This window comes from Jaculus jaculus, chromosome 12 (genome assembly GCF_020740685.1).
Source record: "Jaculus jaculus isolate mJacJac1 chromosome 12, mJacJac1.mat.Y.cur, whole genome shotgun sequence".
NCBI lineage: Eukaryota > Metazoa > Chordata > Mammalia > Rodentia > Dipodidae > Jaculus > Jaculus jaculus.
In genome coordinates, this window is record NC_059113.1 from 58,939,294 (window position 1) to 58,956,234 (window position 16,941).

The following is a 16,941-nucleotide window of genomic DNA, read 5'->3' on the forward strand; positions in this document are numbered from 1 at the left end:
CACCTTTAATCCCGGCACTTGGGAGGCAGAGGTAGGAGAATCCTCATGAGTCTGAGACCACCCTAAGACTACATAGTGAATTCCAGGTCAGCCTGGACTAGAGTGAGACCCTACCTCAAAAAAAAAAAAAAAAGAAAGAAAGAGAGAGAGAGAGAGCACCTGATATGGTGGCACATGCCTTTAATCCTTTAATCCCAGCACTCAGGAGACAAAGGTAGAAAGATCACTGTGAGTTTGAGGCCAGCCTAAGACCATACAGTAAATTCCAAGTCAGCCTGGACTATACTAAGACCCTACTTCAAATAAAAAAACAAAAAAGGGCTGGAGATACGGCTTAGCGGTTAAAGCACTTGCCTGACAAGCCTAAGGACCCAAGTTCCATTCCCCAGTACCTGCATAAGCCAGATGCACAAGGTGGTGTATGCATCTGGAGTTCATTTGCAGTGGCTGGAGGCTCTGGCGCACCAATTCTCTGTCTCTTCCCCTCTCTCTCAAATAAATAAATAAATATTTTTTAAAAAACAGGCATGGTGGCACACGCCTTTAATCCCAAGTGCAGAGGTAGGAGGATCACTGTGCGTACAAGGCCACCTGAGACTACATAGATAATTCCAAGACCCTACCTAAAAAACCTAAACCAGGGGCTGGAGAAATGGCTCAGTGGTTAAGATGCTTGCCTGCAAAGCCTTATTACCTGGGTTCAATTCTCCAGTACCCACATAAAGCCAGATGCAAAAAGTGGCACAGGGTAATCTGGACTTCATTTGCAGTGGCTAGAAGCCCTGGTATGTCCATTCTCTCCCTCTCCCTCTCTCTCTCTCTTCCTGCTTAAAAATACACACATTATTTTTTTAGAAATGTAAACCACACTGACTAAAATGTCACATTATGAATTATATAATGTGACATTAGGTCACAGTAAGTATCAGAAACCAGAGTAAAACTGAAGTGATATGAAGAGCCCATCCTGCGTATGTAACATCAGTTACCACCTCAGAGCACTATTAGATCAAACAACATGTGGCACAAAGAAATGCTACATGCTGGAGAATGAATGTCTTTAAAAGAGAAAACAAATAAGAGCATTCATCATTTTGAGCCAGAGACAAGAAACACTAAATGCAAAACAAAACAGCCATGACATTTAACAAGTAAGTATGAGTAGATTAAAAGGCACTATTTATTGCTTCAACTCAGCTTATAAACCAGCAAACAAATGGTTCAAGCTACATTTAAATCCAGAGCACAACAGATGCATTTTAGGTTTTCTGTCTCGAGCAGGCAGACCCAGATGAGAATTAATTATTATGAGTGCCGGGGAAATACTAGAATTCTTTAAAATCCCTATTAGGGTGAACATTAACCAAAGTAGTACTTACATGCACTAACTGTATCATTTCAAATTTCAAATGGTTCTAAGAAATATTAGACAGTATTTATTTGTATGCCATATGAAAGTCACAGATATCCATAAACAGCCATCCTGGGTAAGAATTAGCCTGCCCACACTTACCGTTTTCCACATAGGGATGAAAGGGTAGGACCAGGGCAAGGATGACCCTGCCTCGAGTTGGCTCCAAGACACTTCTGATATCTTTTAACAAGGTCAGGGGCTGATCACAGCGGTCCAACAAATTCAAGCAGCTGATGACATCATATTGGAACCCTGTATTCTGCCATTCATTTATACCAAGCACTCTGCAAAAAATCAAGAACTTGATTGATAATTCTCTTTGTAGAGGCAGCTTTAAAAATAAGATGTCAATAAAGGCTATGACTTTGTCTTCTATATCAATGTGCACTCAAAATCTGTACTTATAATTTGTTTGCAATAATACAAAAGTCAAAGAGAAAAACAGCCATATTTCTTTGAATTTGCCATGTCACCTCTTTACAAATATCAAAACATACAAATATCCTTCAAAAGAAAGAAGTGTGCCAGGTGTGGTGGTGCACGCCTTTAATCCCAGCACTCAGAGGGAGAAGTAAGAGAATTGCTGTGAGTTCAAGGCTACCCTGAGACTCCATAGTGAATTTCAGGTCAGCTTGGGCTACAGCAAAACCCTACCTCAAAAAATCAAAAACAAAACACAACAAAAAAAGAAGTGTGAAAAAATAAGGTAATAGCCAGGCATGGCAATGCACACCTTTAATCCCAATACTTGGAGTGCAGGTAGGAGGATAGCTGTGACTTGAAAGCCAGCCTGAGACCACATAGTGAATTTCAGGTCAGCCTGGGCTAGAGCAAGACCCTACCTTAAAAAAGAAAGAAAATACAAGGTAATAAAAATAATAACGAGACTAAGACATCAAAGTCATAAACAATGGAGAACCAGAGTCCTATTTTTAACATTTAATGTAATTTAATCATATATATTGGGCTAAAGAGATGGCTCAGCAGTTAAAGGCAGTTGCTTGCAAAGCCTGATAGTGTGAGTTTGATTCCCAAGTACCCACGTGAAGTAAATACAAAGTGACACATATGTCTGGAGTTTGGGGGCTTTTAAATATTTATTATTTTTAATTTGAGGGCAGGGAGAGAGAGGGAGAGAGAGAGAGAGAGAGAGAGAATGGGTGCACCAGGGCCTCTAGTTACTGCAAACTCCAAGTTTTTTTGTTGTGACAGGAGGTTCTGATATGTCCATTCGGGCATAGCACTCAGCACTCGAGAGGCAGAGGTAGGAGGATCACCGTGAGTTCAAGGCCAGCCTGAGACTCCACAGTGAATTCCAGGTCAGCCTGGGCTAGAGTAAGGCCTTACCTTGAAAAACCACACATACAAAAGTTTTTTAATCATATATTTTCTTTTTTATTTATTTTTTAGAGAAAGAGAGAACTTGCATGCCAGGGCCTCAGCCACTGCAATCGAACTCCAGATGCTTGTGCCACCTAGTAGGTATGTGTATCCTTGCCTCACCTTTTGTGCACCTATCTGGCTTACATGGGATCTGGAGAGTCAAACATGGGTCCTTAGGCTTCATAGGCAAGCACCTTAACTGGTAAGCCATCTCTCTAAGCCAAAATCACATATTTATATTTTCTATTCCTTGGTGCATCTGCTCCCAGAGGACAACTAGAATCTTTGTTTTTCTTTTTTATGCTAGGGTCTCTTGTCACTGAAACAACAAACAATAAAGCAATTCTGCGATCCTATCTCAAACAAGGTAGAAGACAAGAGTCAAAACCCGAGGTTGTCCCCTAACCTTTCTGCATACATGCTGTGGCATATACGTGCCTGAATCCTCTCTCATACACACAAATTTTAATCCTTTACAGTATATCTATAGAAAGGGGAAGTTTTTATAGTCTTTGCTGTCTGCACCATTAAGACAATTCTATAAATTATATACTATTGCTTAATCATATCAGAATATGTGATATTCTGGGCTGGAGAGATGGTTTAGTGGTTAAGTCAATTGCCTGCAAAGCCTAAAGACCCAGGTTCAATTTTCTAGGTCCCATGTAAGCCAGATGCACATGGTGGTACATGAGTCTTGGAGTTTGCTTGAAGTGGCTAGAGGTCGTGATGTGCCCATTATCTCTCTTTCTCTGTCTCAAATAAATAAATAAATCTTAAAAAAAAAAAAAAGAAGAAGAAGAAGGCTGGAAAGATGGCTTGGCAGTTAAAGCATTTGCCTACAAAGCCAAAGAACCCTGGTTCAATTCCCCAGGACCCATGTAAGCCAGCTGCACAGGGAGCTCATGCATCTGGAGTTCATTTGCAGTGGCTGAAGGCTTTAGCATACCCATTCTTTCTCTTTCTTTCTCTCTACATCTTGCTCTCTATATAAATAAATAAATAAATAAATAGAATATGTGATGTTCTGATAGTGATAGATGAAAAGGAAGCCAAAAGGATCTCTGGAAAACCAATCTTTACTAAGGCTGAGATACAAGAGAAATACCTTGGGCATAAAAGCATTATGGGGACAGTTTTAGAGGAAAAAAAAAAGTTATGTTGTTTTCTTTCTTTCTTTCTTTCTTTCTTTCTTTTTTTCTTTCTTTTTTTTTGAGACCCGGTTTTATTGTGCAGCCTTAGTTGGCCTCAAACTCAAGTGATCCTTCTGCCTCTGCCTCTGCCTCTGCCTCCCAAGTGCTGGGATTACAAGTGTGCCACCATGCCCATGTGATCTTTTATTTGTTTTGTTTTGTTTTTTTTTTTTTTTTGGTTTTTCGAGGTAGGGTCTCACTCTGGTCCAGGCTGACCTGGAATTAACTCTGTCATCTCAGGGTGGCCTTGAACTCATGGCAATCCTCCTACCTCTGCCTCCCGAGTGCTGGGATTAAAGGCGTGCGCCACCACGCCCGGCTCAACCATGTGATCTTTTAAATGCAGCATTTCTGAGTAGCAAAACAAAAGGAAACACAAACTACTCAGTAGCATCTTCTTATCAATCTATTTTTAATTTAGTATTTTTATTTATTAGATAGATAGGGGTGAAGGGAGGGAGACTGTGGACACACCAAGGCCCTCTTGCCACTGGAAACAAACTTCAAATACATGTGCCACTTTGTGCATCTGGCTTTACATGGGTACTGAGGAATCAAACTCAGGGCAGCAGGCTTTACAAACAAGTGCCTTTAACCACTCAGCCATCTCCTTAGCCCTCAACCCTCAATCTGTTTTTTAAAATATACCTAGAACATCCTCCACACAAGTCTATAACCAGCCAACAAATGAGTCAGATTCCCTGTTGTACAGGTGTCTAACTGCATGAAGCGCTGCTGGACACAGATGCAGGTTAGGGCTTCAAAACCACTGTGCTGTAGTGAGGTGAACTGCACCATGACTTTAGAAACTACGATTATTCATTAAGGAAGAGTTGCCAAACACTGCTATGAAGATTCTACTCAGGCCAAAAATGTCATCAGTTCCTATGTAAAACAATAAAATGAACCATGAAAGGATTATATGCATTAGTGCTTTGGCCAAACAATTTAAGATTACAGATTTAAAAATGTTTTCTAAATACTCAGTCTGGTCTTGATCCAAAAGCTAAAGAGATGTCATGACCACTCTTAAGTCTATAAAGGTAGAAACAGCCAGGAGTGGTAGTACATGCTTTTAATCCCAGTACTCAGGAGGCCAAGGTAGGAGGGTCACTGTGAGTTCAAGGCCATCCTAAGACATAGTGAATTCCTGGTCAGCCTGGGCTAGAATGACATCCTACCTTGGGAGGCCATAGAAACATGTGAATAGGAAAGCCCATTTTATAAGCAGCCAATATACAAACCTCTCAACCAACAGATTGCATACTGAATGAATACCCTTTTTCCTAAGTCTCTCAAGCACCAGATGGTCACTGATAACCTATTATTAACAGAGAGAGAGAAAGACTGGGCATAGTGGTGCACACCTTTAATCCTAGCACCTGGAGGCAGAGAAGTAGGAGGATCACTGTATGAGGCCAGCCTAGGACTACACAGTGAATCCAGGTCAGCCTGGGCTAGAGCGAGACCCTACTTCGAAAAACCCAATAAAAGAGAGAGAGAAAGAGAAAGGAGGAAGGGAGAGAGGGAGGAAATATTGCCAAATATGTTAAGAAAATAGAACTCATATATATATATATATATATATATATATATATATATATATATATATATATTGCTAGTGGGAATGTAAAATGGTATAGCTACTATGGAAATGTGACTGTGAATTCTCAAAAAATTAAACATGTGATCTAGCAATTCTACTTCTAGGCACATACCAAAAAAGTGAAAGCAAAGACTTAAAATAGGGAGCTGAAGAGATGACTAAGCAGTTAAGGCGCTTACCTGCAGAGCCTAATGACCAGAGTTCAATTCCCCAGTACCCACCAAAAGCTAGATACATAAATTGGTGCATATATCTGGAGTCCGTTTGAGGCGGCTGGAGGACCTGGCACACCCATTCTATCTCTTTTCCATCCATCCATCTATCTATCTATCTATCTATCTATGTATCTCTTTCTCTCTCTTTCTCTCTGCTTGCAAATAAATGAAAAAGTATGTATTTGGGCAGGAGAAATGGCTTAGCAGTTAAGGTGCTTGCCTGTAAAGCCAAAGGACTCAGGTTTGATTCCCCCAGGACCCACATAAGCACAAAGTAGCACATGCATTTAGAGTTTGTTTGCAGCAGCTTAAAGGCCCTGATGTGCACATTCTCTGTTTATCTGCCTCTCTCAAATAAAATAAATAAAAATATAATTTAAAAGATTTATTTTTAAAAACAGGAGTAAAGAGAGGTTGAGGCACTTATCTATAGTCTAATGATCTGGGTTCGATTCTTCAGTACGCACGTAAAGTCAGATGGACAAAGTAATACATGCATCTGGAGTTCATTTGCAGTGGCTAGAGACTCTGGAATGCCCATTCTTTCCCTCTCTTTCTCCCACTCTCTCTAATAAATAAAAATAAAAAATAAATTGTTTACATTACGCATGGTAGCACATACCTTTAATCCTAGCACTGAGGAGGCAGAGATAGGAGGATCTTGAGTCCAAGGTCAGCCTGAGACTACACAGTGAATTCCAGGTCAGCCTGGGCTAGAGAAAGATCCTACCTCAAAACAACAACAAAATAATTTGTTTAAAACCATATATATATATATATATATATATATATATATATATATATACACACACACACACACATATATATACACATATATATATTTATTTATTTGTAATATATTTATAATATATATATATATATATATATATATGTATTAGTATATATATATTTAAAGAAAAGAGGGCCAGGCGTGGTGGTGCACGCCTTTAATCCCAGCACTCGGGAGGCAGAGGTAGGAGGATCACTGTGAGTTCAAGGCCACCCTGAGACTACATAGTGAATTCTAGGTCAGCCTGAGCTAGAGTGAGGCCCTACCTCAGAAAACCAAAAAAAAAAGAAGGCTTGACAGGCAAACTGTGCCAACTAACACAATGATGGCATCTCTGTTTTGGGAAAAACCAACTGCTCTCTGATTAGACTTGAGACCTACTGCATGAGAGAGAATTCATGCCTGATACTAAAAACCTAATGAAAAGCCTATGGCTGAGAGGTTGTAACCTATGAGGGGAAGCTTCTACTGCTGTTTGATTAAATGGATATGCCCACCAAATTGGTCTCAAAATATTTATTTTCATATAAATGCTACTCCCATTTTTGGTTAGAGATGTTTGTTTCAGAGAAGCAAATTTCATCAAAGTGAGAAAAAGTGACAGTGGAGTGTTTAGCACTAAGTGAGACATCTCGTTCACACCCTCCAAGTCTCAGAGGCCACAACAGAAGAGATGACAGAAAGAACATAAGAACCAAAGGAAGAAGAGTGCTTTGGAATACTGTCTTCCATATATTAAATGGCTGTTGCATTCATGACCTCACAGTAGCTAACAATACCTACAAAAGACCTACATGAAAAGGGGCTTTAAAAAAAATTCAAGGGCTAGGAAAGGGGCAAAAATGATAGTGGGGGGAGACTATGATCAGAGTATACTGTAAATATGAATGGAGGTTGTTAATAAAAAGTTTAAAAGTGGGAGAGGAAGTCAGGCTCAGCATTTAAAGGTGCTTGCTTACAAAGCTTACCACCCTGGGTTCAATTCCCCATTACCCACATAAAACCAGATGTGAAAATGGTGCATGCACCTGGCATTGTTTGCAACAGCAAGGGGCTCTGGTATGCACAAAACACACATGTAAATAAATAAATTAAAATTAAAAAATAAAGAGGGAATAAAATATTGTTTCATGAGTAATAAGTTTCAGTTAAGAAGAAGGAAAAACTTGTGGAGGTGGATGATACAGATGTCCTACTATCACTGATGTAATTACAGACCTAAAAATGATTAAAATGAAAATGTTCACATTAGCTCTAATGCTAGCTCTAACTAAACACCTACTCCAAGCTGTTTTTCACTATTCATTTTTTCCCTTTGGTGGTACCAACTGTTCTGCTCTGGAAAAATATTCTCATGGAGAGATCCTCTCTCTAAACTTCCACTTCATTCTGTTTATTCCTAATCATGGAACATGCTTCTGATTCTATCTCTATTGATGTGGCTCAGTAGTAGTAGAATATCTGCCTAGTATGCATAAGGTCTTGGGTTCAATCCTCAGCACTGAAAAAAAAAGTGTGTACACACACTCACACACACACACACACACACACACACACACACATATGTATGTATGTATATACCCACACACACACACAATATACTTTTAAGAAGAAATACATATAAAGCCAAGAAATATATCCAAACCATATCTATAAAAATCATACCTGTATTTCTTCTTCTGAAGCTGCCATATCATAGTTTCAGAAAGCTCTGTAGCATAAATTTCTTCAAAATGAGGGCTCATTATTTTTGTGACCTCTCCATCCCCAGCACCTAAATCTAGAAGTCTATGGGTTTTCCAGTCTGGGTTAATTTTAAGCAGCCTCTGAAATTGATCTGGTGAAAACACAAACATTGAGCCTCTTCCTAGCAACCTGGAAAAAAAAAGGAGAAAAATGGAAGAACCTATGCAAATTAAGGACCCCCATATACAAACAAAGTAAACAGCATCAACAACCTTTTAAATTTATAAAATTATTAAACATTAAAATATGCTATATGAATTTTATTACTAAAAATAAAAGCTTTGCCAGGCGTGATAGTGCACACATTTAATCCTAGCACTTGGGAGGCAGAGGTAGGAGGACTGCCATGAGTTTGAGACCACTGAGACACATAGTGAATTTTAGATCAACCTGAGCTAGAGTGAGACCCAACCTCAAAAAAATGGGCTGGAGAGATGGCTTAGCGGTTAAGCGCTTGCCTGTGAAGCCTAAGGACCCCGGTTCGAGGCTCGGTTCCCCAGGTCCCACGTTAGCCAGATGCACAAGGGGGCGCACGCGTCTGGAGTTCGTTTGCAGAGGCTGGAAGCCCTGGCGCGCCCATTCTCTCTCTCTCCCTCTATCTGTCTTTCTCTCTGTGTCTGTCGCTCTCAAATAAATAAATAATAAAAAAAAATTAAAAAAAAAAATTGTGGCGTGGTGGTGCACACCTTTAATCCCAGCACTCAGGAGGCAGAGGTAGGAAGATTGCCATGAGTTCAAAGCCACCCTGAGACTACATAGTGAATTCCAAGTCAGCCTGGGCCAGAGTGAGACCCTACCTCAAAAAACAAAAAAAGTAATACTAAAATAAAAAATAAATACATAGGGCTGGAGAGATGGCTTAGCGGTTAAGGCACATGCCTGCAAAGCCTAAGGACCCCAGTTCAATCTTCCAGGTCCCACATAAGCCAGAAGTACATGGTGGCACATGGATCTGGAGATCGTCTGCAGTGGCTAGAGGCCCTAACACACACATTCTCATTCACTCTCTCCCTCTCTGTCTCAAATAAATAAATAAAAATAAAATCTTAAAAATAAATAAATAAATAAAAGTTTCTGGGTGTAGTAGCACACATCTTTAACCCTAGCACTTGGGAGGTTGAGGTAGGAGTATCACTATAAATCTGAGGGCAGCCTGAGACTAACTCTAGGTCAGCCTGGGCTAGAGCAAGACCCTATTTAGAAAAAAATAAAATAAAACAATCAGAGTTACTAAGGTGATAAAATACCTATAGACATCATGATATGTTTTTAGATTTACAAATAATACTCCAAAAGGCATAGAAAAATGGTAAGAGGGTTGGGAAAAGAAGGAAAAATATTAAATTAAATGAGCAGTGTGGAGCTGGAGAGATGGCTCAGCAGTTAAAGACACTTATTTACAAAGCCTAACAGCCCATATTTAAATCTCCAGTACCCACATAAAGCCATATGCACAAAGTGGTGTATGTGTTTGGAGTTCATTTACAGTGGCAAGAGGCCCTGGGGCACCTACACACACACGTGCATGTACACACATACACACTTGCAAATAAATAATAAAATACTTTTTAGGGCTGGAGAGATGGCTCAGTGGTTAAGGCACTGACCTGCAAAGCCTAACGATCCTTGTTTGATTCCCCAGTATCCATGTAAAACCAGATAACACAAAGTGGCTCATGCACCTGAAGTTTGTTTGCAGCTGCTAGAGGCCCTGGTGGGCCCACTCTCTTTACATGCAACATTTCACAACTTTGCATGTCATCCTTGTGCAGGGGCCATGCTAATCTTCTCTGTATCGTTCCTTTTTTTTTTTTCCATTTTTCAAGGTAGGATCTCACTCTAGCTCAGGCTGACCTGGAATTCACTCTGCATTCTCAGGGTGGCCTCGAACTCACGGTGATCCTCCTACCTCTGCCTCCCGAGTGCTGGGATTAAAGGCGTGCGCCACCATGCCCCGCACCCCCCCCCCTTTTTTTTAGTATATGTGCTGCCAAAGCGAGCACAAAAGAGATTTTTTTTTAAAGTGGGAGGGACTGGCTGGCACACACTTTAATCCCAGCACTCGTTAGGCAGAAGCAGGAAGATTGCTGGGAGTGGGCTACACATTCTACCTCAGGAGGGGGAAAAAAAGGAGTCAGGTGGGCATGGTAACACATGCTTTTGATCCCAGCACTTGGGAAGCAGAGGTAGGAGGATTCCATGAGTTCAAGGCCAGCCTGAGACTACATAGTAAATTCCAGGTCAGCCTGGGCTATAGCAAAACCATACCTAAAATTAAAAAAAATAAAAATAAAAAATGGGGCAGGAGAAATAGCTAAACAATTAAAGGCACATGATTGCAAAGCCTAAAGGCCTGGGTTCAATTCTCCAGTACCCACATAAGGCCAGATGCAGAAAGTGGTACATGTGTCTGGAATCAGTCTGCAGTGCCCAGGCTCATGCTCATTCTCTCTCCCTCTCTCTCTATATATATATATATAAATCAATAAATAAAAAAATACTTTTTAAAAATTTTAAAGGAAATTTGTCAGTTTACGTTTTATAACTAGCTGGTATTTTGTTATTATTATTGGGTTGTTTTTTTTTTTGCGGTAAGGTCTTGCTCTAGCCTAGGCTGAGCTGGAATTCACCATGTAGTCTCAGGGTGGCATCGAACTCATAGCGATCCTCCTACCTCTGCCTTCAAAGTGCTAGGATTAAAGGTGTGCACCACCATACCAGGCTATGGTCTTATTATTTCTTAGGGACCTAAAAGCCATTCAACACCATAATAATGACTGAAAAAAAGAGGCTGAGAGTAGTTTAAGTGGAGACAAACCCTAAGAAGGTAGCTGCAGTTCAAGCAAGCCTTGGGATTTGAAGCATACTCCCTGCTCCAAACCTGCTTTCTTGCTCTCAAGCCTGGTTTGTCTGAGCCAGTGATTCTCTGACTTCCTTAAGCAGCAGTGCTTATCTTTAAGTGAAATGGAACTCAAAACAAGGGATCAAATGGTAAGACAATAGAAGACAATAGTTGTCAGTTGGAATGACACTGATGGCCCGGAAGCTACCACCAGCCCAGTTCTAGGACTTTCTTGGTAACCCGAAGTAGCTTCTGGGCTACTTCCCCTCAGAGTATTTGGGGGAAAAAAAAAATAATGAACCCATGTCAGAGAAAGCTGGACTGTTCTGCCACTTTCTGGAAATCATCAGAATGTAAAGTAATTCACTGAATGCTAATTGGAATATGCATGCAACATGGTGCATGTCCAGCTTCTGGAAGGAAAAAAAAATATTGATGCAGTTCATGTAATAACTTCCCTCTCCTCTTTCCCATTAAGGCCATAAGAGAGTTAAGGCAAATTTAATAATTCATTTCCAGTAAATCTTCTGCACCACACAAATGCTCAAAGACTGAAGACTGGGAAGAAGAAAGACTCCATAGACAAGTAGCCATGACCATGATGCTGAGAACTACTACTTTTTACCAAAGAAAACTGTGTCCCATAAAAGACAAGTTGTCTTCAGTCCTTAATTATTTGTATCTTCTAGTGGAAAAAGAGCACATTTGAGAAGAGACTGAACTGAGACACTACAAAGTTCACACAGGACCCAGAGTCAGCAGGAAGGGGCTCCTGGCAGCATGGTGAAGAAGCAAGTTTCAAATGCCAATGCTGCTTCATGCCCTAGCACCAAAACAAGTCACACAATAGTTTGCTCCAACTCTATAAAACATGTTTCTGGGGCTGGAGAGATGGCTTAGCGCTTGCCTTTAAAGCCAAAGAACCTCGGTTCAATTCCCCAGGACCCATGTAAGCCATATGCACAAGGTGGCACATGCATCTGGAGTTCATTTGCAGTACTGGAAGCCCTGACACGCCCATTCTCTCGCGCGGTCTCGCTTGCACTCGCCCTCCCGCCCCCCCCCCCCTCTCTCTGCCTCTTTCCCTCTCTCAATAATAAGAAATAAACAAACATGTTTCCCCAGCCATCTCTCTGGCTGTGAGGAACCATGACATCATACTCAAAACTCTAGAGCTGAAGGTCACCTGCGGTCAGAACTCACCAAGTCACTTTAGTAGTCTACATTTAAGGGAACCAGAAAGAAAAGGGGGCAGGACTGTCCCATTTCCAAACAGGAGCACAAGGGGCTCCCTAAAAAGATTAATTGTCAAAAAATAAGTTAAAAAGTCCATGACCCCACTCTCATACCCTTGTCAATCAGAACCAATTCTGCCATCTACAGGGTAGTGGGAAAGTTACAAGTAGTCATAATCAGTTGAGGGATAGTAAGTGGCATTATTTATTGAGCATGACCAGAAGAGCTTGCCTTCCTACAATAAAGAGGGAAGTCTCACACAATAAAAATCAAGATATGGGCTGGAGAGATGGCTTGGCGGTTAAGCGCTTGCCTGTGAAGCCCGGTTCGAGGCTTGATTCCCCAGGACCCACATTAGCCAGATGCACAAGGGGGCGCACACATCTAGAATTCATTTGCAGTGGCTGGAAGCCCTGGCGTGCCCATTCTCTGTCTCTGTCTGTCTGTCTGTCTGTCTGTGTCTCTCTCTCTCTCTCTCTCTCTGCCTCTTTCTCTCTCTGTCTGTCACTCTCAAATAAATAAATAAAAATTAACCAAAAGATTTTTTAAAAATCAAGATACTATCTTAGTCTAATACAAGGTTACTGGGAAACATGCTATGAGATGATAAGGCTATCTTGTCCTTAACTTTAGTTCTTTATCACAATCCTAGGCTTTCTAGGCACAATACAAGCTCTTTCTAGATTTAGTCTACAGAGTTATGTCTTTTCCTTATAAAACAAACTCTGGCCAGCACTTGAGAGGCAGAGGTAGGAAGATCACTGAGTTCGAGGCCAACTTGACTACATAGTGAGTTCCAAGTCAGCCTGGGTTAGTGTGAAACTACCTTGAAAAACAAACAAACAAAAAAACTCTGAAAACAGTTGTTAAGTTTCTCCAGGGAATGTAGGTCAATAGTAGAGTCCCTGGTTATAGGACCCTGGGCTCAATCCCCAGTGCCATAATTTTTTTTAAGTTTTTTTAAGCTAGGTATAGTGATGCATACTTGTAATCTCAGCAATCCAGAGGCAGACAGGAGGATTACCACAAATTCAAAGTCAGCTTGGTAGACATAGACCAGCTAGAGAGACATACCAAGATGCTGTCTCAAGAAAAAAATATTCTCCTCTCCTCCCCTCTCCTCCCCTCTCCGCCCCTCTCCTTCCCTCTCCTCCCCTCCCCTCCCCTCCCCTCCCCTCCCCTCCCCTCCTCTCCTCTCCTCTCCTCTCCTTTCCTTTCCTTTCCTTTCCACCATGAAGACAGCTTGGTAAGTATTTTGATTCAAGAAAGTTCCACAGTAACTATTCAATTATTCCTATAGTTGTGATACTTGTGACAATCTACACTTGTGCATTTGACTTCATGTGAATACTGGGGAATCAAACCTGGTCCAGCAGACTTTGCAGGCAAGCACTTTTAACCACTGAGCCATCTCCCCAGCCCTCAAAATGAAGTTTTGAGTTGAGGACAGGACACAAGACAAGTAAAATTCTGGAAGATAAAGACAGTTAAGTGCTCGCTTCGGCAGCACATATACTAAAATTGGAATGATACAGAGAAGATTAGCATGGCCCCTGCGCAAGGATGACACGCAAATTCGTGAAGCGTTCCATATTTAGAAAAAAAAAAAAAAGACAGTTAAAAACAGAAAAAAGAAACCAGTAGAATGAGAATGAGGTTGGCAGAGAACATGCGAAGCAAATACATCATGTGAATTCAGAAGCCCAGGAGTTCAAGGACAACCTGGCAACATATCAAGACTCCATATAAAAAAAAAAAATGGGGCTGGAGACATGGCTTAGCGGTTAAGCGCTTGCCTGTGAAGGCTAAGGACCCCGGTTCGAGGCTCAGTTCCCCAGGTCCCACGTTAGCCAGATACACAAGGGGGCGCACGCGTCTGGAGTTCGTTTGCAGTGGCTGGAAGCCCTGGCGAGCCCATTCTCTCTCTCTCCTTCTATCTGTCTTTCTCTCTATGTCTGTCGCTCTCAAATAAATAAATAAATAAAAGAACAAAAAAAAATTTAAAAAAAAAATGGCACTCACACAAGGCGTGGTGGCACATACCTTTAATCCCAGCATTTGGGAGGCAGAAATAGGAGGATTGCCATGAGTCTGAGGCCACCCTGAGACTACATAGTGAATTCCAGGTCAGCCTGAGCTAGAGTGAGACCCTACCTCGAAAAACCCAAAAAAAAAAAAAAAAAAAAGGCACTCACAACTCATAACCCACAACCCCATGGGGAACACCAGCAATCCCACTGAGGAAAGTCCTCAGTGGAATGGGGTCAGGGAAGAGGGAAACAATAGTAACAACACATGATGTGTCCATAAAAGGTATATACTTTAAAAAAAAAAAAAAAAAAGCAGGGCTGGAGAGATACCTTAGTGGTTAGGTGCTTGCCTGCAAAGCCCAAGAATGCCTGCTTGAATCTCCAGGTCCCACATAAGCCAGACACATAATGATACAAGTGCACAATATCACACACATGCACAAGTGGCTGGAGTTCACTTGTAGTACCTAAAGACCATGGTGTGCCCATTCTCATTCTCTCTCTCTCTCCCTCCGTCCCTCCGTCCGTCCCTCCCTCCCTCCCTCTCTCTCTCTCTCTCTCTCTCTCTCTCTCTCAAAAAAAAAAAAAAAAAAGAAAGAAAGAAAAAAAAGAAAAAACTTTTTATAAAGGCAGAAGCTTGGTATGGTAGTGCAAGCCTTTACTCCCAGCCCTTGGGAGGCAGAGGCAAGAGGATCAACTGTGAGTCTGAGACCAGTCTGAAACTACAGAGTGAGTTCCAGGTCAGCCTGGGCTACAGCGAATACCTACCTCAGAAAAAAATCAATTACATTGCCTCTTTGATCAAACTGCAAAATTCTAGAACAAAAAAAAAATTTAAGTGGGTTCCAACAAATAGAGAATATGAAAGCAATTTTGTTTGAAGCCTCCAAAATTACAAACTGGGCATGGTGGCGCACTCCTTTAATCCTAGCACTCAGGAGACAGAGGTAGGAGGATTGCTGTGAGTTTGAGGCCACCCTCAGACTACAAAGTGATTCCAGGTCAGCCTGGGCTAGAGTGAGACCCTACCTCAAAAAACAAAACAGAACAAAAAAATTATAAATAAAGTACTGAATGTAAGCACTGTTAGAAGAAATGGTTCCTACCTTTTATCACTTTCAAAGAGGGGTAAGCCCCTAAAAACTAAAGCACTGAATGTAAGCACTGTCAGAAGAAAAGGTTTCTAGCTTTTATCACTTTCAAGGAGGGGTAGAACCCTAAAAAGGGTAAGAATCCTTACCACAGTGACTCTATAATTTCCACAGAAAGGATAAGTGGTATAAGATAGAAAATCAGTATTAACTAAGTTTAGGAACTTAATGTCAGACCAAGTTGTATAAATTCAATTCCCAATATAAAAATAACAAATGTTTGCTAAAGCAAACAGAAGCCAATTTCACACAAACAATGGGGAAAATCAAACAAGAAATGCTGAGAGATGGCTTGTGGTGCCTGAAAACAGATTTAAGAACCAGATGATACACTGGGATGCAGACACTTTGCAGAAACTGGCTCCAAGCCTCAAGGGAAAAGAACAGTGGGCCAGCCGCTAGCTTCAGTAGTCCCACAAGGCTTTACAGAATAGTGCCTGGTTCCTTCTCTTTGGCTTTCCTTCTAGAGCCTTGATAATATTCAGATAATATTCAGAAAATCTTTTCTGTGGATTTATATGTCTACGGACAGAGAATTCCATAGTAAGTTTACAGAATCCTAGTCAACTTAGACATTTTGAAAGAACAAATGCTCTGCTCTTCCACAGCTGTCAGCCATGGCTGGACTGAGTAATTGGATCTCCCTAAAAACCTTGCCTGTGGGAAGTATGCTTAAGGCAAAAATATTAATCTTCAGCTTAAGGGCCTGAGTCCAAATCTTGCTGCTCTGAGATCCATACTAGCAGCCTACAGCAGCAGCACTGGTATTACCTGGGAGTGTGGTAAAAATGAAGACTTGGGCGAGGCGTGGTGGCCCAAGTCTACAATTTTTAGTTTAATCCCAGCTCTTAGGAGGCAGAGGCAGGAGGATTGCCATGAGTTTGAGGCCACCCTGAGACTACATAGTGAATTTCAGGTCACCCTGGTCAGGAATGAAACCCTACCTTGAAAAAACAAAAAAACTAAAACCTTGTCTCATAAAAGATGGAAGTGAGGGGCTGGAGAGATGGCTTAGCAGTTAATGCGCTTGCCTGAAAAGCCTAAGGACCCATATTCTACTCTCCAGATCCCACATTAGCCAGATGCACAAAGGTGAGGCAAGTGCAAGGTGGCACATACCCACTAGGTGGCGCAAGCATCTGGAGTTCAATTTCAGTGGCTGAGGCCCTGGCGCACCAATTCTCTGCCTTGAAAAAAGATGGAAGTGAGGGCCAACACCCTTGAAGTTGTCCTCTGACCTCCACACATGCACCATGTATGCCTATATATAAACATACACACCATATACACACGAACATACACACAACACACACACGTACAGACACAAAATGCAGA

At 41.3% G+C, this 16,941-nt stretch overlaps 1 protein-coding gene and 2 non-coding genes across 4 annotated transcripts in view; 1 reads left to right on the forward strand and 2 right to left on the reverse strand.

Annotated features, from left to right (window-relative positions):
• Mettl9 (methyltransferase like 9) overlaps positions 1-16,941 on the reverse strand; it is a 62,329-nt gene that overhangs the window by 27,993 nt on the left and 17,395 nt on the right. For both annotated transcript variants that reach the window (XM_045131558.1, XM_045131557.1), the window contains exons 3-4: positions 8,267-8,476; positions 1,514-1,698 (exon numbers count right to left, since the gene is read on the reverse strand). In XM_045131558.1, the coding sequence (XP_044987493.1) occupies positions 1,514-1,698; positions 8,267-8,476 (395 nt within the window). The remainder of the gene's footprint in view (positions 1-1,513; positions 1,699-8,266; positions 8,477-16,941) is intronic.
• Positions 10,075-10,179, reverse strand: LOC123453863. The gene has a single exon (XR_006633040.1). It is a non-coding gene; the product is annotated as a U6 spliceosomal RNA (small nuclear RNA).
• On the forward strand, positions 13,917-14,023 carry LOC123453809. Its single transcript, XR_006632987.1, has one exon. It is a non-coding gene; the product is annotated as a U6 spliceosomal RNA (small nuclear RNA).